We start from the raw sequence: 27,822 nt of genomic DNA on the forward strand, positions 1-27,822 counted from the left end.
TATTCCACTCTGGAAAATCCTATTCACCTCTCTGAAGAATCAGTAGTGCTCCACCGTATAATACCTTCCCACATGTTATTACAGAGACTCCGTTACCCAGCCCTCCCCTTGGTGCTTGATCAACCAATCGGATCGTAGTTTTTGCTTTAACAGCCAACCACAAGCCTACCTTGCCCTCTCTTCCTGTTGTTGCTAGAACAGTGATGTCAACTCTCCTGTGACATGATTGGCTGTGGAGGCTGTGCTGGGTTTCAGGTCGCTGCCTAGGCTGAGCAGCACAAAGGACTGGGGGAGAAAGCTGCATCCATCTCTGCATTGGAAGAATCCACTGGATTGGGAGAAGAAGACCAACGCCACAGGCTCCATTACTCACGTCTGCTCAGAGACCTAGACCGAGACTGCGCACACCCAGAAAAAAATAGAGAGAGATATTTCAGGATGTAGAGAGAGAGAGAGGGATAGATACAGGGAGAGTCATAGATTTAGCACAAAAGAGATAGATAAATATAAATTTGTATATAGACGAGAGGCAAAACAGGGCCGGTGCTACCTGCTGGGAGGTGCAATGAGGCTGTGTTATCGATACTGGCCAGACGCAGGTTGCAGCAACAGCAGCAGCAGCAGCAGGGCATTCCTCCGGCTGGATGTCTGTTATTCTGAGGCAGTGCTGTGAGTGGTGCGTAGTACCACCAAATCCAGCACGACTGTGGCGGGGGAGAAAATCTCTGACATGCCCACGGAGATGCTTCAGTCAGAAGGCGTGGGCAAGGATGTCACCCTACCTGCTGCCACAGCCGGCCCGGCTCAACCCGGCGCGGTGCCATTGCGGATCCTCAACAAGGGGCCTGAATACTTCCGCAGGCAGGCCGCAGAGCAGCACCAACCCCATCGTATGAGCGCTGTGGAGAGGCTGGAGGCGGACAAGGCCAAGTACGTGAAGAGCCAAGAGGTGATCAACGCCAAGCAGGAGCCTGTGACGGCTGCTCTACTCCTGCCCAGCCCTCCTGGACCCCCTGGTGGCCCTGCATATGGTCCCAAGAGAGCTGGCAGCAGCCCTGCCCTCAAAGCCTCCAACAAAAACAACGGTAAATCTGATGTGGGCCAAGCCAAGCGTGCCAACCTCAATTTAGAGATCTTGCGGAATCTTCTCAACAGTTCAGAGAGTTGCATGGCGGGCCAGGGGAATGGGGCGAGGAGCTGGGCCCCACAGCGCTCCCGGTCCAGCGAGCTTCACCGCCGATCCTTTGCTGAGTCGCTGCGGGTGTTCCCCACGCAGGGTGCCAACCTCAACCTCAGCGCCAGCCTCCTGCAGGAGCGGCCTGTCGAGGGCCTGCTGCACCTCTCACTCAGCTCCTCAGACTTGCGCTTGCCCCTCCGTGTGAAACCCGGCATTAGCGGTGGCTCCGGCCCGCCCCCGCCACCCAAACCCCATGCCTCTGTTCCCCGGAGACCATCCCTGAACCGATCCAAATCTGACCTGAGTGAGCGCTATGCCCGGGCAGGCGCTGACGTGGAGCGCTTCTTTAACTACTGTGGGCTGGACCCCGGGGAGCTGGAGGGCCTCGGTGTGGTGGAGAGCTTTGCCCGGGCCAACTCCGACCTCCTCTCCCTCAACTTCCGCAGCGCCAGCATGATCAGCTCCGACTGCGAGCGATCGCTGCATAGCAACGACAACCTGACAGACGACGCGGACTCGGCTGAGCGCGTCCCCTACGGAATATCTGCTGTCGAGCGCAATGCACGCGTTATCAAATGGCTGTATAGCATCAAACATGCACGAGAGTCTCAGAAAGTCTCCCATGTTTGAGAGGACTCAAGCTTTATTAGGTCATGATTAGCGGAGCTAGCTACAAAAGGCATTCATAACCCATCCATAAGCACTAAATAAATATAAATACTATATAGGTATTTGATAAACGCTTTGTGATGTATTGAACATAGCATCTTACAGTGCATTTATGTGAAAGTATAATATCATTATTGATATTTTTGAACCATTTGTAAATCAATAGTAAACTATAAATCATCATGTATTATGCATTTGCTTATTTATTAACAGTAAGTTAATACAATTGAATTATTTTTTATTCATTATCATGCCAGATGTCATAGCACTAATGTCACTCATGAAGACATCCAGAAACACTATGAAATATCTACATGAATAAGAAACGTAAAATGTGTAAACATAAAACACTTGTTGGAGTACATGCATATGTAAAGTAAAACATGCATATGTAAAGTAAAACATGCATATGTAAAGTAAAACATGCATATGTAAAGTAAAACATGCATATGTATAGTAAAACATGCATATGTTTAGTAAAACATGCATATGTAAAGTAAAACATGCATATGTAAAGTAAAACATGCATATGTATAGTAAAACATGCATATGTATAGTAAAACATGTATATGTGTAAAGTATGTCTTGAATCATCGACAACAGGCCTTATACTGTATAAAGGGAAACACGGTTATATGGATTAGTGTTTATAAGAATTCTAAAGCAGGCATTCAAATAAAAATGTTTCCAATTACAAAACCTTCCCACAATTCAAATTTGGACCTAAGGACTGCTAACCAAAGTTCCAACGAAAGGACAAGACATACCTACACGCTGGTGGCAGTCCTAACGCCTCTGACCACAGAACATTGGCCTTCCTTTTCTTTTTATTTCCCTACGGTTCTACATGTTGAATCGACACCGTTCGTTGACACCCAGCAGGTGATCTACTGCGCACGGCCAACATTCGTGTTGGTCTGTCTTGTCCTTTAAGGATAAGATGCACTATAGGGTGATGCTATGTCAAACTGTGACGTTTTCATACGGTAACCCTATATGCTGCTGTTTCATCATGTTTACCTAGTGCTTACAGTAAGGTTGTAAATGCTTCCTGTAGACACAGTGGATGTAACTCATTATCCATTATGCATTATTTGATCTACAATAGGTATTTGTGGTCCTGAAAACATTGTCCTGTCAGCCTGCATGCATCCCCAAACCTGCAGTTCTCAGACAGAACCTTGATTTTAAGATGGCTGCTGTAGTACCTTACTATCTTTAAAAAAAAACAGGGGGAAAAACGAGTTAAGCAGCATTGGCACAGTCAGCATTGTCTGGGTTCATGGACTGTTACTCAAAGTCATTCCCGAGGCTGAGCGCATTATGTCCTGCTATTTGCACTTCAGTGTTGATGCTTTGCTCCTGTGTGCTTTGATCAATACCCGCGTGTGTGTCTGTGTCCAAGCGCTGTGTGAATATATAAACTCTTTAGCTGGCAAAGCATGTTATCAACTTCTATTTGATTTTGTACTGGTTCTGTAGTTCCCTCCATGTGGTCACTGTTGTGTTCATTTGGCGAATTAGGACCGGATGGTTGCGTTTGGGGACTATTGGCTTGCTCTACGTGTCAATGCATCACCAATGCAATGTACCAGTGGCCCAAGATCTTTTTGTATTGTATAATGTATACTGTATAAGGACATGCATAGCACTACAACTGCTACCATATCTATGAAAGACTCAATTCTGCTTGTTACTGTATTAAATAGCTTATTAACTGCTTAGGCCTTGTCTTTTATCAAATCAAATTTATTTGTCACATATACATGGTTAGCAGATGTTAATGCGAGTGTAGCGAAATGCTTGTGCTTCTAGTTCTGACAATGCTGTAATAACCAACCAAGTAATCTAACCTAACAATTCCAAAACTACTACCTTATACATACAAGTGTAAAGGGATAAAGAATATGTACATAAAATATATGAATGAGTGATGGTACATAACGGCATAGGCAAGATGCAGTAGATGGTATCGAGTGCAGTATATACATATGAGATGAGTAATGTAGGGTATGTAAACAAAGTGGCATAGTTTAAAGTGGCTAGTGATACATGTGTTACATAAAGATGCAGTAGATGATATAGAGTACAGTATATACATATACATATGAGATGACTAATGTAGGGTATGTAAACATTATATTAAGTAGCATTGTTTAAAGTGGCTAGTGATATATTTTACATCAATTTCCTTCAATTCCCATTATTTAAGTGGCTGGAGTTGAGTCAGTGTGTTGGCAGCAGCCACTCAATGTTAGTGGTGGCTGTTTAACAGTCTGATGGCCTTGAGATAGCTGTTTTTCAGTCTCTCGGTCCCTGCTTTGATGCACCTGTACTGACCTCGCCTACTGGATGATAGCGGGGTGAAAGGGCAGTGGCTCGGGTGGTTGTTGTCCTTGATGATCTTAATGGCCTTCCTATGACATCGGGTGGTGTAGGTGTCCTGGAGGGCAGGTAGTTTGCCCCCGGTGATGCGTTGTGCAGACCTCACTACCCTCTGAGGAGCCTTACGGTTGTGGGCGGAGCAGTTGCCGTACCAGGCGGTGATACAGCCCGACAGGATGCTCTCGATTGTGCATCTGTAGAAGTTTGTGAGTGCTTTTGGTGACAAGCCGAATTTCTTCAGCCTCCTGAGGTTGAAGAGGCACTGCTGCGCCTTCTTCACAACGCTGTCTGTGTGGGTGGACCAATTCAGTTTGTCTGTGATGTGTACGCTGAGGAACTTAAAACTTACCACCCTCACCACTACTGTTCCATCGATGTGGATAGGGGGGTGCTCCCTCTGCTGTTTCCTGAATTCCACAATCATCTCCTTAGTTTTGTTGACGTTGAGTGTGAGGTTATTTTCCTGACACCACACTCCGAGGGCCCTCACCTCCTCCCTGTAGGCCGTCTCGTCGTTGTTGGTAATCAAGCCTACCACTGTAGTGTCATCCGCAAACTTGATGATTGAGTTGGAGGCGTGCATGGCCACGCAGTCGTGGGTGAACAGGGAGTACAGGAGAGGGCTCAGAACGCACCCTTGTGGGGCCCCAGTGTTGAGGATCAGCGGGGTGGAGAGGTTGTTACCTACCCTCACCACCTGGGGGCGGCCCGTCAGGAAGTCCAGTACCCAGTTGCACAGGGCGGGGTCGAGATCCAGGGTCTCAAGCTTGATGACGAGTTTGGAGGGTACTATGGTGTTAAATGTTGAGCTGTAGTCGATGAACAGCATTCTCACATAGGTATTCCTTTTGTCCAGATGGGTTAGGGCCGTGTGCAGTGTGGTTGAGATTGCATCGTCTGTGGACCTATTTGGGCGGTAAGCAAATTGGAGTGGGTCTAGGGTGTCAGGTAAGGTGGAGGTGATATGGTCCTTGACTAGTCTCTCAAAGCACTTCATGATGACGGAAGTGAGTGCTACAGGGTGGTAGTCGTTTAGCTCAGTTAACACACCAGCCAGCTGGTCTGCGCATGCTCTGAGGACGCGGCTGGGGATGCCGTCTGGGCCTGCAGCCTTGCGAGGGTTAACACGTTTAAATGTTTTACTCAGGTCGGCTGCAGTGAAGGAGAGTCCGCATGTTTTGGTTGCGGGCCGTATCAGTGGCACTGTATTGTCCTCAAAGCGGGCAAAAAAGTTATTTAGTCTGCCTGGGAGCAAGACATATTTCATCACATTTGAATTATCCTGCAAAACTTTTAGTAAGTTCTTTTTTTTTTTTTTACACAAATGGCAAAACCACAAGCACATGTGTTGCGAAACCCTTCTCATAAAATCAACAGCCAATAAACAGGGAGTTCGCCTTTCTAGTCAGTGACCATTCCAACATATTTGCACTTACCAGTAATAAAATAAACCATGCTCTTGCATGTATTAAAGGCCAGGTAAGATTTCCTGCTGTTTAATTGTCATTTCATAAGGTTCTACAAATAACCACGTTGCCTTTGCATGCCTTTATTTATCATTTGAGTAGAAATGTGTGTGTGTGTGTGTGTGTGTGTGTGTCTTCCTCTCTCCATTCTACTCCCTTTTGATGAGGTCAGGGATGTAATCACTGTAGCTGTCCTGTCTGGCAATCTGACAATGAAAGAAAGAGTTTGTGTACTTACCGCATCAGTGCTTTGAGGTGGTTTATGCATCCAAACACGAGTATACTACCTGAGATCTATTCAATCTCAAATGAATAGTGTCTCTGGGTAGGTATATGACCTAATGTTAGTGAATAGTGTCTCTGGTTGTGTATATGACCTAATGTTAGTGAATAGTGTCTCTGGTTGTGTATATGACCTAATGTTAGTGAATAGTGTCTCTGGTTGTGTATATGACCTAATGTTAGTGAATAGTGTCTCTGGTTGTGTATATGACCTAATGTTAGTGAATAGTGTCTCTGGTTGTGTATATGACCTAATGTTAGTGAATAGTGTCTCTGGTTGTGTATATGACCTAATGTTAGTGAATAGTGTCTATGGTTGTGTATATGACCTAATGTTAGTGAATAGTGTCTCTGGGTAGGTATATGACCTAATGTTAGTGAATAGTGTCTCTGGTTGTGTATATGACCTAATGTTAGTGAATAGTGTCTCTGGTTGTGTATATGACCTAATGTTAGTGAATAGTGTCTCTGGTTGTGTATATGGCCTAATGTTAGTGAATAGTGTCTCTGGTTGTATATATGACCTAATGTTAGTGAATAGTGTCTCTGGTTGTGTATATGACCTAATGTTAGTGAATAGTGTCTCTGGTTGTATATATGACCTAATGTTAGTGAATAGTGTCTCTGGTTGTGTATATGACCTAATGTTAGTGAATAGTGTCTCTGGTTGTGTATATGACCTAATGTTAGTGAATAGTGTCTCTGGTTGTGTATATGACCTAATGTTAGTGAATAGTGTCTCTGGTTGTGTATATGACCTAATGTTAGTGAAAAGTGTTTGTGGCCATGGAGGCACCTGTATAGTGTTTCTATTATATTCCTATAGCTCAGGCTATGTGCAGTATACCAAACAGAATGTCATTTGGAGTTCCTGTATCTGTATTTTCCATCCCCAGTCTATTTTACTTGACAAGTCTGCGGATCAATTCCCTCTTCTCATCCTGCAACTCAATAATCTTCATCTCATAGTCCTGCTCTCTCTTTTTCTGCTCTGTCTTTGAGCATCTCTCGCCTTCTCAACACACTGTCTCACGTCTCCCAGGTTTTGTCTTACATTCTCCGGTATATCTTTTTTCTCTCCAGCTCCATCAATGTGTCTATGTATGCTTCCTTGTCTTTATTTTTCTATTTCTTCCTTCTCTCCTTCCATCATCTCGCTCACTCTCCTTTTCTCCCTGCACCTCCTCTGTCACCCGCTCTATTTCGTTCTTGACCCTCTTCTCCATATACTCCCTCTTTCTCCCTCACATTTTTCATCATCTCTACCTCTTTCTCTCACTCCTTCATCCTCTACCTCTTTCTCTCTCTCTCCTTCATCCTCTCTACCTCTTTCTCTCTCCTTCCTCCTCTATACCTCTTTATCTACCCCTTCAACTTCTCTACCTCTTTCTCCTTCATCCCATCTACCTCTTTCTCTCCCTCCTTCATCCTCTCTTCCTCTTTCTCTCTCTCCATATTCTCTTCCTTTCTCTCTCTCCTTTCATCCTCTCTACATCTTTCTCTCTCTCCTTCATCATCTACCTCTTTCTCTCTCTCCTTCATCCTCTATGCTTCTTTCTCTCTCTCCTTCATCTTCTCTACCTCTTTCTCTCTCTCCTTCATCCTCTATACCGCTTTCTCTACCTCCTTCATCCTCTCTTCCTCTTTCTCTCTCTCTCAGCAGTCCATAGAGAGCCTTCAAAGTCTCTTCCTTCCCCTGTGCATCCGCACTCTCTTTAACGCTCTCTCCATCTCCCTCTCCAGTTCTCTCCTCCAGCCCCCTCTCTCTCTCTGAGAATCTATTCTATTCAGTCCAGTCTACTGGTTTGTTCAGTCTAGTCCAGTCTAGTTTAGTCTAGCTAGGTAAAATTAACATGGCAAAGTCAGATTGAATCATTAATTCAACAGAGGGGAAGTTGTATTACAGCTAGATTGTAATAGCCCATCAAATAGGCAACTTAATTACAGATGATTGATTATGGAAACTCACAGCACAAGAACGTTGTCCGTTATCCTGTTTCTGTTTTTTCAGGTCTGTGAAAAAGAAAAAAAAAGGAATTTAAAAAATGAATCTATTAATTTCCACCTGCTGAGTTTAAGGATTCAGACTTATAGGTTTGCATTGTGCTCTGTTTCAAGTGTTCAGCAAAAGTGACTCAGAAGTGGAATTTATTTTCGTAACATCTAGATTGTTGGGTATGTTGTCATGACAACAGCATTGTGATGCTCCAGAACCAGAATGATGATATTATGGTACTCCAGAGTTCTGGTCCTATCCTGTCTGTGCTGGCCTGCTCCCTATGTAAAACTAGCATTTCATTCTCACATGTATGCCCCTACACCAAATATTCTTAGAAATAAATCTATAAAATAATGGGTTCTCCTCCATTTCTGTCTCCAATACACAAACCATAGAGATTAGGCTAATAGGCTATTTCTATGACACAAACTGCTTTTTCAGTTGACTAAAGACGAATCTCTGCTAGGCTACTACATATAATTGTTCAATCAATTATTAGTTAGATGAATGGCAAAGCAGTTAGATGAGGGACAGAAAACGAATAAAATACTGAAAAATGTCATGTTTTATTAAAACCTCTCTGATATATTAATTTAAAGAAAACACATGTTTTTATTTTCCACTATGTTCACTTATATAGATATCTAACACAGTAAAACGCCTTAAGGGACTATTCTTCTTGTGCTTTTAAGCTATACAGCAGCCGTTCTAGGTAACTGATCTGGCTGTTACGTTACCTTGTCCTATAATAAATGGGCTGGACAAGGTCGCGCAAGACGCGCATAGCCGCCTAGCTGTCTCCACAACAAACGTACGGATATCAGAAACGGTTACACCTCAATGGAAAAAACAGCAGAGTAGACTAGACCATTTGCGACCGTGCATGTATAACGGACAGTCAATATATCGCATAATAAAAACACATATAAGTAGGCTATTCTCTCGGTCTTCCTCGCGCTTGCCAGGTGAGTTTAGGCGTTTTCCTCCTGTCTTTAATATTTTTTCAAACATAACAATGTAGGCAATTTCTCAATTAAGCTACACATCTCCATCTATATTGCGAATACCCACAATGATGCATACAATATAGTCTTTAAACTGATGCTTTAGAAGAAAAACGCCAAATAACCGACATTAGTTATTTTTTTGTCCGGCATATTAGGGTGGTAGTCTATTGTTAGCATAATATTGCGCGTGGTATTTATCAATGTTGGACACGGTTATATCTCTGCCTCCCGTTTCCCTCTCTTACATTTTGGCTACAGTGTTTAGTTCACGCTTTTTATTCGTATCAAATATGAGTAGCCTATTATATTCGCAGGTCATATCTGAGGAGTTGGCTAATTCGTCCCTCTGGTTTAAGGTTCACTGCGTCTAATGCTCCCTTGTATAAAAATAGCTGGAAGCATCTCAATGGGGTTCGCGTCATAATGCGGTTTTTCGATGAATTTTTATACTAGGCTTATGCTTTGATGTCTCACGAATAAATCCCTTACGGGGAATGAGAACATAGCCTAACTCATGTGCAGTTTGATAAACATCAATTAAAATAGACAGGAGCTTGTTTTCATGTGATCGATTTGGTGCTGCCCTGGATTACTGAAATAACAATATTGGGGTTAGGCCTATCTGCATTTAGTCAACTTTTGATAGGACTGCCAGCTAGACCAAGACGACCTTTGATGCACATTTTTCAGACATATATTAGGTAGTTGTTGATGTATTAGACATTACCAGTTAGGCCTACAGATGCTGAAAGCCTGTAATTACACAGAGGAATAAGGGAAACCTATTAGAATAGCTGTGAGTCTTTGCTGTCAATACTTTGCAACTTTTCTCTTTAGAAACCACCATGTCGCTGTATCCATCATTGGAGGACATGAAGGTGGATCAATTTATACAGGTAAGAGTCCTACATTTGTTTCAACACTTCAGAAACACCTAATGCATTGTTATTGAGCACATGTATAACTAATTGGCCTCATTATTTTACCAGGCTCGAAGTAGTACTTACTCTGCCAGTCCAAGCAAGACACCTGCTCTACAGGATGCTCCAAATCCAAATCCTGTGGAGGAAGAAATGGGTAACCAATTCCTCCCATAAGTCTTCCATTATCAATAATGCAGTCTGGATATGTTGTAATGTCTTCACGTGCTGACTCTACTAACCTTTTGATATCATGTCTCACAAATGATGGTAGAATTGTATCCACTTTTAGAGCAAATGGGAAATAATTATTGATCGTAGCTTGCCTTTGTTTCTCATTTCACTGTATCTGTTGGTGTTGGTTGCCTTGCAGGACTCTACCCCAAACTGTACCCTGAGCTCTCAGAGTTCATGGGGCTGAACCTCAGTGAGGATACACTTCGCCAGGCGCTGTCCATGGTACCAGTAGAAGACTACTCTGGGGTAATCACACTCTGGGTCTATAATTTGATATAAAATGCTGGCAGTTATTGTCAAGGTTGATTTTGTTGAATTTCAGTCCACGGTCCTGAAATAAAATACAATTGACACCAACCCTGTTTGCTATTACTTTACTATCATGTCTCTGTTTAATCTAAAACTGCAGAAATGAACCATAAAGTAACGTTAATTGTCATCTACTCCATGGGATGCTGATGAATGTTCTCACCTCTGTGGCTCTTTGAGAGTGATATGTTAGCTCTGTGTGGTTTCTGCAGGCAGTGGCTCCCAGGACTTCCGCTCTGAGCTTCATGAGCGCTCCGATCACAGGGAATGACTGTGGCATCCGCAGGGCTGAGATACGGCAAGGCATCAGGGAGGTCATCCTCTGCAAGGACAGCGACGGCAAGATCGGACTGCGCCTCAAATCTGTGGACAATGTAAGACACTGGCACTATTCAATGGCATGTCAAGTAATATAAAACGATCCAGTTGGAAGTATGAACAAAATAGTAAGCTACCCTGGGTTTTCCCTTTAGCAAGCCTGACTATAGCGCCACTTTTGTACTCAAAATGTCTCCCTTGGATACAGTTCTGTTGCTGAGTATCAGTGTTGCTTGGCAGGGTGTGTTTGTTCAGCTGGTACAGGCGAACACTGCCGCGGCATTGGGCGGCCTGCGCTTTGGAGATCAGGTGCTGCAGATAAACGGGGAGAACTGCGCTGGGTGGAGCACGGACAAGGCCCACAAGGTGCTGAAGAACGCCAGCGCCGAGAGGATAGCCTTTGTGGTACGGGACAGGTGAGCTCCCACCAGCCATTCATAATTCAACTGAGGATCCAGTTACATCACTGAATTATTGACTTGACTTGGTCCATCATGCTTCTGGATGAGGATACTGTGTGACAAAACACTCTAGCTGCAACAGATATCATTATAGTACTATGGTGTGTATTATAGTGTTTGCAACTGTACATTTCCTCTGACAGACCATTTGAGCGTACCATCACCCTGCACAAAGACATCAACGGCCAATTGGGTTTCATCTTTAAGAAGGGGAAGATCACCTTTATCGTGAAGGACAGTTCTGCTGCCCGCAACGGCCTCCTGACTGATCACCACATTTGTGAAGTCAATGGGCAGAATGTCATTGGACTTAAGGTAAACAAGCTGTCCTGATTGGTTGCACTCAAAAACAAGCAATGTTTTCACGATCATTTTTTTCTTTGATCATTTTGCTGTATTCATCAGAAAATGTGTCTTTTTGTCAATTTGCTGTTCTGTTCTTTGTGCCAGCAATTGCTCACTTTTCCCCTCTGCTTTTGTTCCTGGGTTCAGGATCCCCAGATTACAGACATCTTGACCTCTGCTGGTGGAGTGATAACTGTCACAGTGACACCCACCATCATCTTTGAGCACATGACGAAAAAGTGAGTACGATGTATCGAGGGATCTGTTGAAACGGACGAAAAAACCATTAACCACTAATCGCCCCAGAAATCTAAAATTAACAGAATATTGATTGGTTTTCAACAGTAATACTGTGAAACCACATAAGGGGTGGAAATGCCTATGGGAATATGCTAATATAAGTCTGTCTTTGTAGGACACTAGTCTCGCGATCCCAGAACTCTCATTTTCGTTCTGGAGAAACCGCGATTGGCATCTCGAGGCTAGTAGGACACAGTCACGCCCACAGGACAGTCTGGGAGGAACAATCATTGATATACTGTCCATCTGTTTCTCCAGGATGTCTTCCAGCATTGTGAAGAGCCTAATGGATCACTCTATCCCGGAGGTGTGAGGCCGGCAGTCATGTGATGGGAAATGAAGAGGAATACCAATAACGTTATATGAATGATGAGAAATGATGATTCTGCTGAGTTGTGCTCATAACCCCACGTCTCAACGCTGCATCCTGCGTTCGTGAAACAGACCAGTCACATGTGCATCTTTATGCCATTACTTCAATCAAAACCCATAACCACGTTTCTGCGATTAAAAAAGTAGTGTGTAAAATCATCTCTGTACAGTATGTTTGTTTCAAGCTCTAAAATAAGTCCATATGGATTCAGATGTCGATTCCTGCAGCGCTAGAGGAGTTATGGTTTTGAATTACCCCACAAATTCAGTTTAACAGATTTGATTTTATAGGGTTCTGAGCAATAGACCCCCGTCTTGCCCAATGGGATAAAGCTCTATTGTAGCCAGTCTTTGGATTGAATGATACCTTGAGCTCATCAATTAACAAATCTCATACCCTCCTTTTTTGTCAGTGGAAATGACTTTCCTCTTTTATGACTTTGTAGTCAAGTGACACAATCTATCTTCTTCTGTACTTTGAATTACCCATATTTTTTGCCCTCATCCATTGTATACGTTTGAAATGTTTCACATGTATACCTTCTAGTACATGTTGTAAGCTTTAAGAACAAACTATTTACCTGAGAAAGTGAAAATGCTTGGGTGTTTGAAGGTATCCTAACATAATAATATTCAAAACCAGCCCACAATAATATGTAGATACTATAATTTAGTTTAATCTCAACTGTATGTCATTTTATCAATCCATTCCTGCATATATTGGTGGGTTAAAATGCCCTGCATGATCATCAACGTCATTTTCGCACAAAATACACAATTGTGTTTTACTATGACAGCTTTCCAGTGTTAATTAAATAAAGCCATACAAACTTTCCTCTTCGTTTCATGTCTTCTGCTATGTTTACAGTGAAACCTAACATTACCACAAAATGACACCAAGAAAAAATAAACTTATATTCACAGATGTGCAATATTTTATTGAGCAGGATCTGTACAGTACACAAAAGCTGGGAGGACATACTGCAGCAACATAACACTGTTAGCCCTGAGGCATGAAAGATAGTAGACATCCCGATTTACAGCATAGTTTGTCTCAGCAACCTCACTCAAATACATTCACTTACGTCACTAGGAGGGCACTGCTTCGTTTTTAGCTACTTCCCATTAGGCCAAATGCTGCTGGCAGCTTTTACTTACAGCGCTAGTAGTGGTACTAGATTCTGAGTACATTTTGTTACATATTACTTACAACTGTTACACCTGTCTAAGGATTACAAGGACTCGCAAATAAACTGATCACAGTGGAGACAACTGTGCAATCGAAAGCAATAGGAAAAGGGGAGGTTAAACTACATCTAAATTGGAGGTTTCCCCTTCACAAATCCCATGTATAAAAAAAAGTCTAAATGTGTAATTTTACACAAATGGAAAACATGTATCATAGTACTTAAAACTATGTTCCAATACTGCAATTACATTCTACAGTACTTGGCTATGTAACTACCTTGTTAGTACAGGTTTAAGCTCCACATAATGTAAATAAAATGTAAAGTAATAAAACAAGATGGGTCATCTCTATTAAAATGTACAGGGTGGTATATGGTTAGTTACACAGTGCATTGGCAGTCTATGCCATAGCACAACGCTTCAGTAGCACACATATTTATCTTGCTATAACAAGGTTGACAAACTTGAAAGAAATGCACTCTTTGCATGGGTGAGAGTTCCTGAGTCTACTCAGTCACAGTAAAGCAGTTCCCCAAATACAGTTGGGCCAAAGCGCTTATAAACATGATTTTGAATTATGCCTCAGTGTAAGTTCAACAGTTAGGTGCATTAATATATTCCTTTTTTATTTATTTTTCATTTTAAATCTACAATAACTCTTGGACATTTCCCATGCATTAGCAATGAATTACTGCTGCTCTCAAATGAAAATTGTGGGTGAAAATAAATTGAATGAATATATCTTTATGTAGCATGTGTGTATTTAATAATACTATGAATGGAGTGGATTTATATAGAGCTTTTCCAGCTGCTCAAAGTGTGTTACATTGTACATTTATTTATTGTCATGATAATCTCTACTGCATGTATTTCTGAAACACTGCTTGCTATACATTTTCTTTTGTGCCAGAGGTTTATTCCGACCACTATGCGGTCAATTACATCATGATTAAATGGTCAGTCACTAAGGCACTATGACAACTGAATGAACGCTTAAACAATAGACAGACAAGCAAAACATGCTGTACAGTAAGTCTGGCAAAAGCATTGAAGTGCAAAATTAGCAAGGGAATGCTGCAAGAGGGCATGTGCAGAATCTAATCATCGCCATACCATCCTCACTAGGTTCAAATTGACATTTCTATTGGCTAACATGATTGAGGATGGCCAATATGTTACGCTAACATGATTGAGGATGGCCAATATGTTACGCTAACATGATTGAGGATGGCCAATATGGTACGCTAACATGATTGAGGATGGCCAATATGGTACGCTAACATGATTGAGGATGGCCAATATGTTACGCTAACATGGTTGAGGATGGCCAATATGTTACGCTAACATGGTTGAGGATGGCCAATATGTTACGCTAACATGGTTGAGGATGGCCAATATGTTACGCTAACATGATTGAGGATGGCCAATATGTTACGCTAACATGATTGAGGATGGCCAATATGTTACGCTAACATGGTTGAGGATGGCCAATATGTTACGCTAACATGGTTGAGGATGGCCAAGTTGTTACGCTAACATGGTTGAGGATGGCCAATATGTTACGCCAACAAGATTGAGGATGGCCAATATGTTACGCCAACATGGTTGAGGGTGGCCAAGTTGTTACGCTAACATGGTTGAGGATGGCCAAGTTGTTACGCTAACATGGTTGAGGATGGCCAAGTTGTTACGCTAACATGGTTGAGGATGGCCAAGTTGTTACGCTAACATGGTTGAGGATGGCCAAGTTGTTACGCTAATATGGTTGAGGATGGCCAAGTTGTTACGCTAACATGGTTGAGGATGGCCAAGTTGTTACGCTAACATGGTTGAGGATGGCCAAGTTGTTACGCTAACATGGTTGAGGATGGCCAAGTTGTTACGCTAACATGGTTGAGGATGGCCAAGTTCTTACGCTAACATGGTTGAGGATGGCCAAGTTGTTACGCTAACATGGTTGAGGATGGCCAATATGTTACGCTAACATGGTTGAGGATGGCCAAGTTGTTACGCTAACATGGTTGAGGATGGCCAATATGTTACGCTAACATGGTTGAGGATGGCCAAGTTGTTACGCTAACATGGTTGAGGATGGCCAATATGTTACGCTAACATGGTTGAGGATGGCCAAGTTGTTACGCTAACATGGTTGAGGATGGTTATATTGTTCATAATTAGATTTTGTTTGAGAACTCCAGACAGGAGTATGATTGTTGTCCCTGCTAACTGGACCAGTATATTTGTAAAGTCATATGTGCAATGATAATGCGTTACCATCTCTGGGTGAGCCAGCCAGCAGGCCAGCCAGCCTATGTAGTTACCTTGACCAACGATGATAGTCTCTTTGGTTGGAGCCAGACAGTATAAAATATGTCTCATTGTGAGTGTCCCCCTTGGACTTCACCTCTGTACATACACGTACAAAGGGACTATCTAGCACCGTGGTCAACAGTCAAGTTTCCAGAAGATGATCTGCTTGTCTTCGCCACCTGTGATCACCGTGCTACACTGCTCGTTCATCCACATCGCTGTGACTGCACCTGGTCAGGGCCGAAGAAAAATTAAAGATTAAGAGCAATTTATTCGGCACATGTATACACGAGGGACCGTTTGAATGATACCAGATTTAATTGAAGTGTACTGGTATTCATTTATGCTGTTTCATTTGTGTTTTGGCATTTTAGTGATGATGTTTGGTGTACCTGAATGTCCAGGGATCCTGGTGGTCACTTTGTTGCTTAGCAGGTCCAGGACCTGGAGGTGTCCGGACTGACCTCCCGACAGGACCGTGTTCCCGTCCCAGCAGAAACACCTGTCCCCAGGGACATGGTAACAGTCAAGCAAGGGTCATTATATTTATGCAGATGCACATCATGAGCCAGAGACGAATGAGGATACAGATATAGTAACCTGTTCTATTCTGGCCCCTCGCCTCTGTTCACAAATCCAGGGTTGGATAGGTGTAAGAAATACGGCAGAAGCTCCACTCAGCTAATTAGAGGGATTCAAGTGGCTATCACCATATTGCTTTACCCGGTAAGTTCCTTCCAGATCTTTCTGAGCAGGGACTAAAGGAAGTTGCCATGGACTGAAATGGAAGTGGGACAGCGTGGGTGTGGCCTTACCGCTGCTCCTCATCAGCTTGCACAGACGAGATCATCATGCCCGTCTGGACGTCGATTACCTTCAGACACGAGTCCTCTCCTACACTCAAGATGTGTCTGCTGTCTGTGAAAATAAATAAATGTCTTTGATAAGCTGGATCAGTCATGCTTGGTGTATATTATGCAGACGTAGCGAAGGTGTAGAGTGAAAGGAAGTAATTATAAACCCCATTGACAATGACCAACAGACCTCATCATTAATTGTATTACTCTAGTACAGTTATTCCTGTGGGTGGCGGCCTCAATGATAAGGGTTAAACTACCAGTAAACGTGTTTTAAATGCTCCCATGTATAGTCCATACTGGGACCGAGGGACGTATTAGTTAATATTACATACGTACCAGGACTAAAGGCCACATCGTGGATCTTTCCTGAATGGCAGTGGACTTGATGGAGTTGTACTGAGCTACTGGTATCCCAAATGGTGACGGTTCCATCCTTAGTCCCAGACACCAACAAAGTACCTGCTGGATTTAGGTTAATAGTGTTCACCTGGACATGGAGAAAACATAGGTTAGGGTAAGGCTGTTGGACAGAAAGACTCAAACAGATCGCAAACAGTAAAGTAATTTCTGAGAGACACGTTAGCATCATGTGAGGTGATAGGCAGGCACTTACCCCCGCTTCGTGTTCAAACTCTGCCAGCAACTGGAATTGGCATCTCTTATTATTCGCGATATCGGCAGAGTCACATTGCCAAACCTTCAATAGAAATAGAAATATTAACATTCATACAGGCCTATTATATTGTCAAACAGCTGAATTAGAAATGAATTAAGCCATACAAAGATCATTTGGAAAAGGGCTGTCTTTTTACACCCATGGTGTTCATCATCAAGATCATGATGTGTCCCTAACCTTGACTGTCGAGTCCCAGGATGCAGTGTAAAGCTGGTTGTCCTTCCAGCACATCTTACTGATGGCATCATCATGGCCCATCAACGTGTCCTGACGCCTGCCAAATGGTATCGAGTAGAAATACCTGGGGAGGAAGAACACTGGGTATGAATGGATGTGATGAAATAGTAATGTTGTGCTGACTGGAATAGGCCATGCTGTGCTGACTGGAATAGGCCATGTTGTGCTGACTGGAATAGGCCATGCTGTGCTGACTGGAATAGGCCATTTTGTGCTGACTGGAATAGGCCGTGCTGTGCTGACTGGAATAGGCCGTGCTGTGCTGACTGGAATAGGCCGTGCTGTGCTGACTGGAATAGGCCGTGCTGTGCTGACTGGAATAGGCCGTGCTGTGCTGACTGGAATAGGCCGTGCTGTGCTGACTGGAATAGGCCGTGCTGTGCTGACTGGAATAGGCCGTGCTGTGCTGACTGGAATAGGCCATGCTGTGCTGACTGGAATAGGCCATGCTGTGCTGACCGGAATAGGCCATGTTGTGCTGACTGGAATAGGCCATGTTGTGCTGACCGGAATAGGCCATGCTGTGCTGACCGGAATAGGCCATGCTGTGCTGACCGGAATAGGCCATGCTGTGCTGACCGGAATAGGCCATGCTGTGCTGACCGGAATAGGCCATGCTGTGCTGACCGGAATAGGCCATGCTGTGCTGACTGGAATAGGCCATGCTGTGCTGACCGGAATAGGCCATGTTGTGATGACTGGAATAGGCCAAGTTGTGATGAATAATGTTAAGGTAATGGTCAAGTGATGAACTGAAAATGCTCACACATTATTGTCCCACGAGGAGCAGACTACGGCCTTATCCTCTGGTAGCATCAAGCACGATGATAATGCCTGCAGGAAAAAAAATGCAGAATACCAATTCATACATTCATCTCATAATAATGGAAATGGTTTCACAGTAAAGGGGGCGAGAGGGGATAACATTCTGCTCAGTACCATGTTGGAGAAGGACATGCTTCTCTGCAATCCATTCGACTCTCTGGAGAACATCTTCAGTGTCGAGTCTGGAGGAGACAAGTACTTTTAGTCCTTATCAGACTTCAATAGCAAATGATACTCATATTAATTGGACATTAACGTTCAAATGGAAAGGCTCAGCAATATTTCAATTCACCATATGCTAAAACATAACCAAAGTCTACATTACAAGCTGATAGGTTTTCCAGACCTTGTGATGTTGTGAAGACAGACGACGCGGTCCGAGTCACTGCGATGCCCGTCACAGCCCTGTGTTTTTGCAAGGAGTGTATTCAGTCAGAGGTGATCAAGTTGAAAAGTCACCGTCCAATAACAGGGTGAACATATTTTAGGGGCGGCGAGAAAAATGACAGTTTAAATTCTCACTCACTCTTTATGGATTTTGTGGGTGGACATCAATTTGAGTTTAGCTATGTTGTTCCAAGCCAGTCTCCTAGTCTCTTCGGTTAGGTCTTCAAAGGAGGAGTCCTCACTGGTGGATGCTAAAAATGAAGAACGGGTTAATTAACACTACACCTCCAAACTTCAACAACTGGCATTTGCGATTATATCGCAAAAGCAAAAATATTGAGTCTGACTGGGAAAAAGATCCAACAAACCGACATTTTGCAAAGTCAGTATTTGATTGACTGTCTGTCTGTGAGTACAAGTGAGTGAGTTTGTTCCCTGTGCTTGTCTGTCGGTCAGTGTGTGGGTGAGGCTGTTACCTGGAGAAAGCTCGTTGAGGGGTGTGTTTACACTGGGTGTTCGCGATATGCTCTGGAATCTGGGTGTTATCCTCTGTGGGTGTGGGGTGGTGAACAGTTGCGTCGGGGTTTGCCCAAACTCCAGGATCTGAATCAACATGGCAATCTTCTCATTGGGGTCCTCTATACTGTTCAGAGGGAGAGAACAGAGAAGGAATCAGTATTTCATCAATCATTTAATCAGTTTCCTGGATATATGTCTGAAACATGGAGAGGTGGATAACACTAATGGTTTCATTACCTATCACAGTCGATGCCACCCTCATATGTCAACGGATGGAACACTGCCATTAAAACCAGGGAAATCAACATCATTACATCACACCCATATGAATTAAAAACAAGGTTTCATCATCAGGCAAATGGATACTCAGTCTCTGATAAGATCTAGGGTTCTTGTACCATTGTGGGCTGCCACGGCTTCACTTCCTTTTTGCTTGAAGCCAAACACCAGGTCGATCCACTCGTGCAGGTGTTCTGACACGTACTGACTCTCCAGCGCTTTCTGACTCTTCTGAAGAAAATCACTGGCATCTACACCATACATACAGGAGAATAATGAACATAAACAACACACACAACCAAAATAATATCACTAAAAATACAACACCTGAAAAATGGTTTCCCTGTTGTAGTTGTTACCTGCAGCCCATGGCGGAAGAACTACATCTTGAACCGAGCTTCCACCTTGCCTCTTCCCCAAATCCAGACTAAGGCAGTTTAGTAGAAAGCTGGGGTCATTCCCATAGAAGTCTGGGATTAACTGAAAGAGATGGTTGACGAGGAAACAGCCACATGTTAAAGAAATAATGTGCAAAGGGAGATTTGGTATTATACAATTCTGATCATTATAAAATATTTTCCACTCAAGGTACTTTTTACCTCTTTGAAGTCAGTTGCACCCTCTAAGCAATTTTTCCACGTTTCTCCAATGCTGCAAACACATGAATAAACCCATTTTTTAACAATATGGCATGGTTGATTCAGTCAAATATTGTAAACCTAATTGGCTAACACTTTACATTAAAGCTGCAATATGCAACTTTTCGTGTGACCAGACCAAATTCACTCAGAAGAGTGTGTATAGATCTGTCATTCTCATTGAAAGCAAGTCTAAAAAAAACGGTAGTTCTATACACACTATTTCTATGCTTCCCATGCTTAAGTTTATTTTTTGAGTCTTCTACGTTTGGATTTGTACACCAGCTTCAAACCGCTGAAAATAAAACATTTTTGGTTATGGAAAAGATATTTCACAGCAGTTTAGATGGTACAATGATTCTCTGCCCTATACTTGCTTGTTTTGTCACATAAACTGAAATGATGCGAACTATTAGAATTTCAGCAGAAATGTTTTGGTACCCTTCGCCAGATCTGTGCCTCGACACAATCCTGTCTCGGAGCTCTACAGACAATTCCTTCGACCTCATGGCTTGGTTTTTGCTCTGACATGCACTGTCAACTGTAGGACCTTATATAGACAGATGTGGGCCTTTCCAAATCATGTCCAATCAATTGAATTTACCACAGGTAGCTCCAATAAAGTTAAAGAAACATCGGAAAAGATGATCAATGGAAACAGGAAGCACCTGAGCTCAATTTCGAGTCTCATAGCAAAGGGTCTGAATAATTATGTAAATTAGGTATTTCTGTTGTTTCTAAAATTCAAAAACACTTTTTTCACTTTGTCATTATGGGGTATTGTGTGTAGATTGATGAGGGAAAACATTTTTAAAATCCATTTTAGAATAAGGCTGTAACGTAACAAAATGTGGAAAAGGGGAAGGGGTCTGAATACTTTCCGAATGCACTGTATACTTCCATTCATTTTTTCAACTGGTACCGGGGGAACTTCAGACGAGTCTCGTGATGCCTGTGGCGTCCTAGAGCAAAACAGTCTCACCTTTCCATAGAGGGGTCATATTAGTGTGTAGCCCAAACTCTTCGGATGCTACAGGCATATCGGCTTTACCGACTTCAGACGAGTCCCAAGACGTTTTCGTAGAGCAAGTCTCATCTTTCAAGAGTAGGCCAAACCTTCAATTTTGTGAGAAGACCGATTTTAGAGGTGTCTCATGATCTGACAAACACCGCTCTAGCTCTGTCACCTTTCACCGCAGATGCGGAAGTGCAACATTGGCGGATGTGATGGACGGAGATGCATCCAAAGCAAAAAAAACATCTCTAGCTTAAACTGAAAGAATTAAAAAAATATATATATGCTAATTTGATGTTTGCGGGGGAGCTGACATTGATTCTAAGGGGTCCTGGGTAAGTACACTGTAAATAGACGTACAGTATATCCTTGTAACAACATTGTAATTACAGAGTTGGTTGCTAAAGATTGTTACAATGTTACTAAAAGGGTTACACATCATTTCCACCTGTCTCCTAATTTATCCTGGTTAGGTTATTGTCTGCAAAGTTTGTTACACTTGAACTACATAGTACTCTGAACAGAAATAAGCACAACATGCAATCATTTCAAAGATCTTAATGAGTTACAGCTCATATATGGAAATCAGTCAACTGAAATTAATTAATTAGGTCCTACCATATGGATTTCACATGACTGGGAATACAGATATGCATCTTTTGGTCACAGATACCTTACAGCAAATGGGCCATTACATTGTTTTTATATTTTTCTCTAATAGTTATGTAATAGGTGATTTTTCCTTCTTTAAATGAATAACCAAAACTGGTGACATTAACTTTCTTGGGCAGAACTAGAAGCAAGCTACTAACCTATTGAACATGCGGTCTGCATTGTCATAGCGGCCATTTTGAAGACACAGCATGTGTTCTGGGGCTGCAAGGGAGAAAAAAATAAATAGTATGTCATGAAAGCCTTCTCAGAGAGTACATTAAATAATGTAAAAGCTTCCGTTTGCAATAACCACACACACAGCGGCAATGTTTGTACAGTCAAAATGTGGTACTATAGGTCAAACAATATAAGAAGGCGTTGACATACCAACTCTGACTAAGTAGAAAAGCACATAGCCTGGAGAGGAGTAATGACTGCCGTACATGAAACGAGGATCAGGCATGTCTCTGTACCGGGACTGTAAGGAAGCGAGAGATGCACCCTAGTTAGAACATTTTATCGTGCTTTTAGTCGGGATGCAAATTTCAGTCAATTTGACTGCCGACTAACCAACCTTTATTAAAAAACGGTCACATTTCTTTTCCAACCAGTAAAACGATGTGAACAACAGAAAATACCATGCATGCATGCAAGGAACTGACATTTTTCATTAAGAGCTCAATGAAAACATGCAACAATAGCAAGCTTTATGTCTTACAATCAAAAGGATATAGCAGCAACTGCTGTAATAATGCAGCTAATTAAACGTCATGTTCAAACATTTACCAAAATGCAATTTGGGGGAAGAAAACTGTTCTAAACTGCACACCTAATGTCAGCGGTTCCATATGTGACAGAGAGAAAAATATATATTTAAAACATAGAAAGAGGGGGAATCTACAAGGAACAACTAGGATGGGGGTTGTTAATATGACTAGGATTGTGCCTTTGGCTTCTGGACAACGAAAGGAAGTTGATATGAAAACCGTTGGAACAGGAGAGAAATGCTGGTTAATGGCACGAGGAAGTCTTTATAAAATAATTACCTCCACGTTTCTATGCATGGATTTTGGCTAGGCTACTTTAAAGCAAGGTTACATGACTCATTATTTGAAGTAGAGTAAAACGTTCAGGTGTCCCCCGAAAAATTCTGCCTCACATTGTAAAGTTGTAGGTGACGTGCTGATCGCTTGCCTATCGTTGACTACAGCTTACGCAATCGAATAGCGACTGGGATGCACGCTTTAATTAGATCATTTTTTAAATCGTTGCCATCACAACAGTTTAGCACGCGATTACATTTAGAATTGTAATTTGTTGCGCAATGACTGGGCTTACAAAAGCAGGCTTCACTCCAGTACCAACTTTTTGAGTAACTACTCTCGAGCTGTCGGACAGGTGGTAGGCCATTCCGCTCCTCAAACTAGGCTCTGTATGCTGTGCGCCTGTGATAAATAAGATACATAACGACTAATGAAAATACACACTTGCCAATTTCATTCCACAAAAGTATGCAAATTAACCTCTAGACCGATAAGACCGGCTAACCGATTAACATCCTTCGATTTTTACAAATATCAATTATTTAATCCTATTTTCTAAACTGCGGCACATCAGTCCTGACTCAAAGGGGGAAATAATGCAAGGGGTCATTGAGCCTGGGACAAAGGGTAGTCTCACCAACAATCTCTCTAGTCTCTCTTTATTCAGCGCTCCCACAGGCTTGCTCAGGTCACGGAAAGTTGCGGGGTTCATCATATCTGAGACAGAATCAAAAAGGATCCATTACAAAACAATGACCTAATAACCTACGGAACCACATGTTGGTGTTACTACAGTAATTACAGTGCTACTACACAGGTATAGAGCAATTCCAAATGAATAGGAAAGATGGACAACATCCAAGTATGCTAATATACAACACTGGCTCAAAAATATTTCAGCCCGAAGCTACAGCGCTACGTGATCCCAATGTACTCCAGTCCGTCAAATTTCTGTCTGTCAAAAGGTGTTACCCAAAACTAGACCTTGCGCCCCACTCACCAAGCTCTGTGCTGTTGTAGTCAGCGATGATCCAGGGGAAAACGGGGTACTGAGACAGATCATTGCCGCTGCGGTCAGCCAGGTTGTTGAGGTGCAGAAGGTACTGGTAGTTACTGAGGTGACCTCGCTGCCACTGCAGCATGTAACTCTCCACTGTGTGTTCCACCATGTGGTTCTCTGCGAGGGGGAGAGAAACACAATCAGGAATCTGGTATGTTTACGGAATGCAATCCAAATAGCACCTTATTTCCTATAGCGCAGTGCTTTTGACCAGGGCCCATAGAGGTATTTATGGTCTCACCAGGATCAACTCAGAGAGAAAGAGCTGACGCGAGGTCTTCCTGCAAAATGTGTTTGTATGTTTGCTCCGTAACTTGCTGTGTGTCACTGACCCAGAAACGTGGCGATGTAGTAGTAGAGGTCATTTCTGTCGCTGGTCTTGTAAAACTTCAGATAGATGTCCGAGCAGAAGTCGTTTTCGGTACAGAATACCTCCAGCCCCTGATCAAGACAGAGCGAGTCAGTTAGTTTGGGAGGGAGAGTAAAACACATTATAGTTGGGGACAGAGCAGCCTCAGGCGTGTCTACATTTATGGAACTAAACTTGGTCGGGGTATGAAAAAGCGGCATATTCTGACTAGTTAGATCAACATGATGCAAATATTTCAGATGAATGACTTGAAACGCATACAACCACTACTCTTCAGGTCACTAGATAATAACCAGAATGAGAAATTAATCGGTTTCTACGTTGCTTGGTTAAAAACCTCCTGAGCATCGCACTCACCAATGGCCTGAGTCCATGCCTTCTCTTATAGATTTGTTTCACTCGATGGAGCTCGATTCGGACTACCTGTTCCTGAAACGAACATTGCGGCAGAGGAGACAGAAACCAGATTGTATCTTCACAAAATCCCAACAAGGAAGGCATTTTCCATCTTAGAGAAATCGCAATTAATAATAGCAAACTGGCATAACATGTGTATGTATGGATAACTCACAGGATAGCCATTGAGTGGTTGGAAGTAGAGGCTTTGGTCAGTTATACACACGTGACCAGGGTTTGTAACCAATGGAGTGACCATCTCCGCCTCGCATTCCATGTGTGGAATTTCTGAAACATTCTGAAAGCTGAGAACCCCAAAATATTGTATTATATGCATTTTAAACTAACAAAACAGACATTGTGATATATATTGTAGCTAGCTGGAGAGGAATTAGACACTCAGTGCATTATGTAAGTACTTCAGTATCACATCAAGGTTGTGACTAAGAGCTTATTCTCATATTATTTAAGTACATACCTGTTCTTGTCAAATGAAGTTCTTGCCAATCTGGATTGTAAATTAGCAGCAATCTAGAAGCACAAACAATAAACAGCTTACATGTCCTGTATACAACAACGCTGTGGTAAACAGGGAAGCTTAATGGGTTTGAAACGACTTATTCAACCGTTCAATCCAGTTCGATTTACTGTATGTAGACAAACAATATTCTCAGTTGCACGATAAAACCATCTGCTTTCACAATGTTTTGGTACTTCTAGTGTTACAGTTATGATTTACCATTGCAGTCTGGTCTCCAAGCTTGTCCAGACAAGAGGCCCTATGCAGCTGGAGAAGTGGATGAAAACAATGAATGAGAACAAGCTAAAGCTGCATTACAACATGGAAGGCAAGCACTTTCACGGTTGTAATAATCCGGCTATGGTACTGTTGCATACCTGAAGTAATGTTTGGACAACATCCTCCGTTTTACTGGAAACTTCCAGATGGAAGAGAAAGGTACTGTCTCCCTATTAGAAATGGTTTGAAAAGTCATACAATGTGCAAAAGTATCAATTTTCCTACAGCTGCTGATTCTAAATCATGTCATGTTTATAGTCGGACAACCTGCATCACAAATCTAATTGACATTTCATGTACTCACCCTTTCAACTCTGTAAGGTGCAACGACATTGTTCTCTTTGATGAGGTAAACCTGAAGTTAAAATGTGCATTAGATTAGTTGTACTAAACCTATTTTTACAGAATAATGTCAGCAACATTCTATGACAAAATGTTGGTAAATGTTCCTTAATTAAAATGTAAACACTTGAATTAAACACACCTGTTTGCATAAAATGGTGAGGCCAGCTGGTTTGCTCCTATAAAATAAAACATTCAAATCAATGAAGTTGTCATCTTATTGGTTTATGTATGTGCATAAACCCAGTTTAAGTGCAAATTAAATTAGACTTACTCATTGAAAGGATTCTGGTCCTTTTCTTCAACCGCTTCAATCTTTTTGCAATCTCTGAGAGGAATCTGGTGGAGGTTAAAATCAGTATGAATAACAAACCTACGTACACTATTTATAAAGCAACGATCTGGTCTAGGATCAGATCCTCCTAACCATTCATTATGATTTTAAAGGCAGAACTGATCTGAGATCAGTGCTCCTTTTCGAAACATTTTGTAAATACGGGCTCTTGAGCTCCATTTGAGTAAATCCTCCTTGGCAAGTGGTGCTGTACTACAATGCACAAAAACACACCTTTAAAATGGGCTCCACATGGTCCTCAGGTTCAAATATGATGGATTTGGAGCATACTTTGAGTGACCCTCTGATCTTTCTGCAAGGAGTAAAGAGTATCAGTGCTGCTACTACTGTGCTGCTATCCACCATGACTTAGATAGGGGATAGAAATTGGGTGGATCTGTCAGTCAGTCAATTTCAGACATTACCTTTTTTTGGCTGAACTGGTTGTCACATGATACACTGTGTGCTGTTCAAAGTAATACTCTTCCAGGTCCAGCAACAGGAGAGAAAACCTAGGGGAAAGACACCGAAAAAACAATGGCGGTGAAGAGCTTCAATTCAGACATTTTTGCTGCATTTTCACACAGAACTACCACATGTTTGAGGTCATGACTCTAAAGAATTACCTAGAATAACCTCAACTACATTTTTTCCCATCTAATGACTAAGTCGCATAATAACATTAAGTTCCAATTGATTTGCCATTTGGACAATGCCACTGGCTATAACGGATGGTATGGTGCTGGACAAATGTAAACCACTCTCAAATTCATAGATGGGGCTATGGATTCAAGGACTGACAGTCCATCCAGTTTTAAAATAACAGTTTTAAACATATTTTGAATCCGATTGGTTAGTTTTCATAGCAAAAATATTTATAATGGAATAGGCCTATAGTACACAACCTAATTTGAGTTCATGGCGGGGGAAGAGAGCTGTACTAAGGTCATGAAGAATGTATCAGTTATATTCTTAAAGAATCAGTAGGTAAACAATGAATGCAACAAATGTAGCGTAATTATCACAGACTGTACATTAAACTTAATTCTAATGTCCTGGAAAAATGTATACATCGTTAACATCTCGTCTACTCTAGTAGACGTGTAACAATGTATCAATTCTCTTCACCGCCAGACAGGCAAAACAAACAGCATCTACCGTCAAATCACAAGATAGACTGGCCTACAAACACGGAAATCCCAGGATCTCAATTGCATTTCCTTGCCCGAAGTCAGACCTCTGTGCTCGGTCAGGCTTGTCAGCACGCGCCCTGGCAATTTCCAAGTGGACGACGACGACAACATTAGATTGCAAGAATCTCTTCCAACACAACCCCATAGGAAGCCTATATTTTTTTCCAACTTACGAACCTTTCTTTCGTTCGTTCTTTCCTCTTTATAAAAGCCATCACTGCACACCAACCATAGCATATGTGAGATGTTGTTGTAGCTAATGCCGCGTTCAACACAACTGGGAACTCGGAAATCTCTGACTTCCGAATTCAAAACAACTGGGACCTCGAAAAAAACGAGCTCAGACTGGGGAAAAAATCAATTTGAAAGATCATCCAACTCGGAATTCCAACGTGGGAACTGGAGAGCACAGACCATCCGACCTGAAGATCACTGACGTCATCATTTGAA

General features: G+C 42.3%; 3 protein-coding genes across 3 annotated transcripts; 2 read left to right on the top strand and 1 right to left on the bottom strand.

Moving 5' to 3' along the window:
• The first annotated feature begins 262 nt into the window (after window positions 1-262).
• LOC115130306 (protein FAM110B) lies at window positions 263-3,568 on the top strand. Its single transcript, XM_029661309.2, has one exon. The coding sequence runs from the start codon at window positions 731-733 to the stop codon at window positions 1,805-1,807; it is 1,077 nt and encodes a 358-aa protein (XP_029517169.1). The 5' UTR covers window positions 263-730; the 3' UTR covers window positions 1,808-3,568.
• A 5,183-nt stretch (window positions 3,569-8,751) lies between these two features.
• On the top strand, window positions 8,752-13,082 carry sdcbp (syndecan binding protein (syntenin)). The gene is made up of 9 exons (XM_029661312.2): window positions 8,752-8,943; window positions 9,823-9,881; window positions 9,975-10,062; window positions 10,279-10,388; window positions 10,664-10,825; window positions 11,010-11,185; window positions 11,374-11,545; window positions 11,723-11,814; window positions 12,134-13,082. Exons 1-9 carry the CDS (start codon window positions 8,862-8,864, stop codon window positions 12,186-12,188), a joined length of 996 nt encoding a protein of 331 aa, XP_029517172.1. The 5' UTR covers window positions 8,752-8,861; the 3' UTR covers window positions 12,189-13,082.
• Window positions 13,083-13,154: 72 nt separating this feature from the next.
• Window positions 13,155-27,822, bottom strand: nsmaf (neutral sphingomyelinase (N-SMase) activation associated factor). The gene is made up of 31 exons (XM_029661310.2): window positions 27,550-27,822; window positions 26,605-26,691; window positions 26,414-26,492; window positions 26,120-26,184; window positions 25,988-26,024; window positions 25,808-25,858; window positions 25,602-25,673; window positions 25,444-25,491; window positions 25,183-25,235; window positions 24,880-25,009; window positions 24,666-24,737; window positions 24,271-24,379; window positions 23,879-24,055; window positions 23,516-23,595; window positions 22,223-22,313; window positions 21,994-22,057; window positions 20,128-20,179; window positions 19,888-20,008; window positions 19,648-19,779; window positions 19,487-19,529; window positions 19,207-19,373; window positions 18,870-18,981; window positions 18,690-18,748; window positions 18,458-18,525; window positions 18,285-18,352; window positions 17,459-17,582; window positions 17,219-17,302; window positions 16,942-17,092; window positions 16,561-16,663; window positions 16,138-16,247; window positions 13,155-15,975 (listed from the first exon to the last, which is right to left on the bottom strand). The coding sequence occupies exons 1-31, from the start codon at window positions 27,585-27,587 to the stop codon at window positions 15,881-15,883; spliced, it is 2,742 nt and encodes a 913-aa protein (XP_029517170.1). The 5' UTR covers window positions 27,588-27,822; the 3' UTR covers window positions 13,155-15,880.

This window comes from Oncorhynchus nerka, linkage group LG6 (assembly GCF_034236695.1).
Source record: "Oncorhynchus nerka isolate Pitt River linkage group LG6, Oner_Uvic_2.0, whole genome shotgun sequence".
In the NCBI taxonomy this organism is placed as follows: Eukaryota; Metazoa; Chordata; class Actinopteri; order Salmoniformes; family Salmonidae; genus Oncorhynchus; species Oncorhynchus nerka.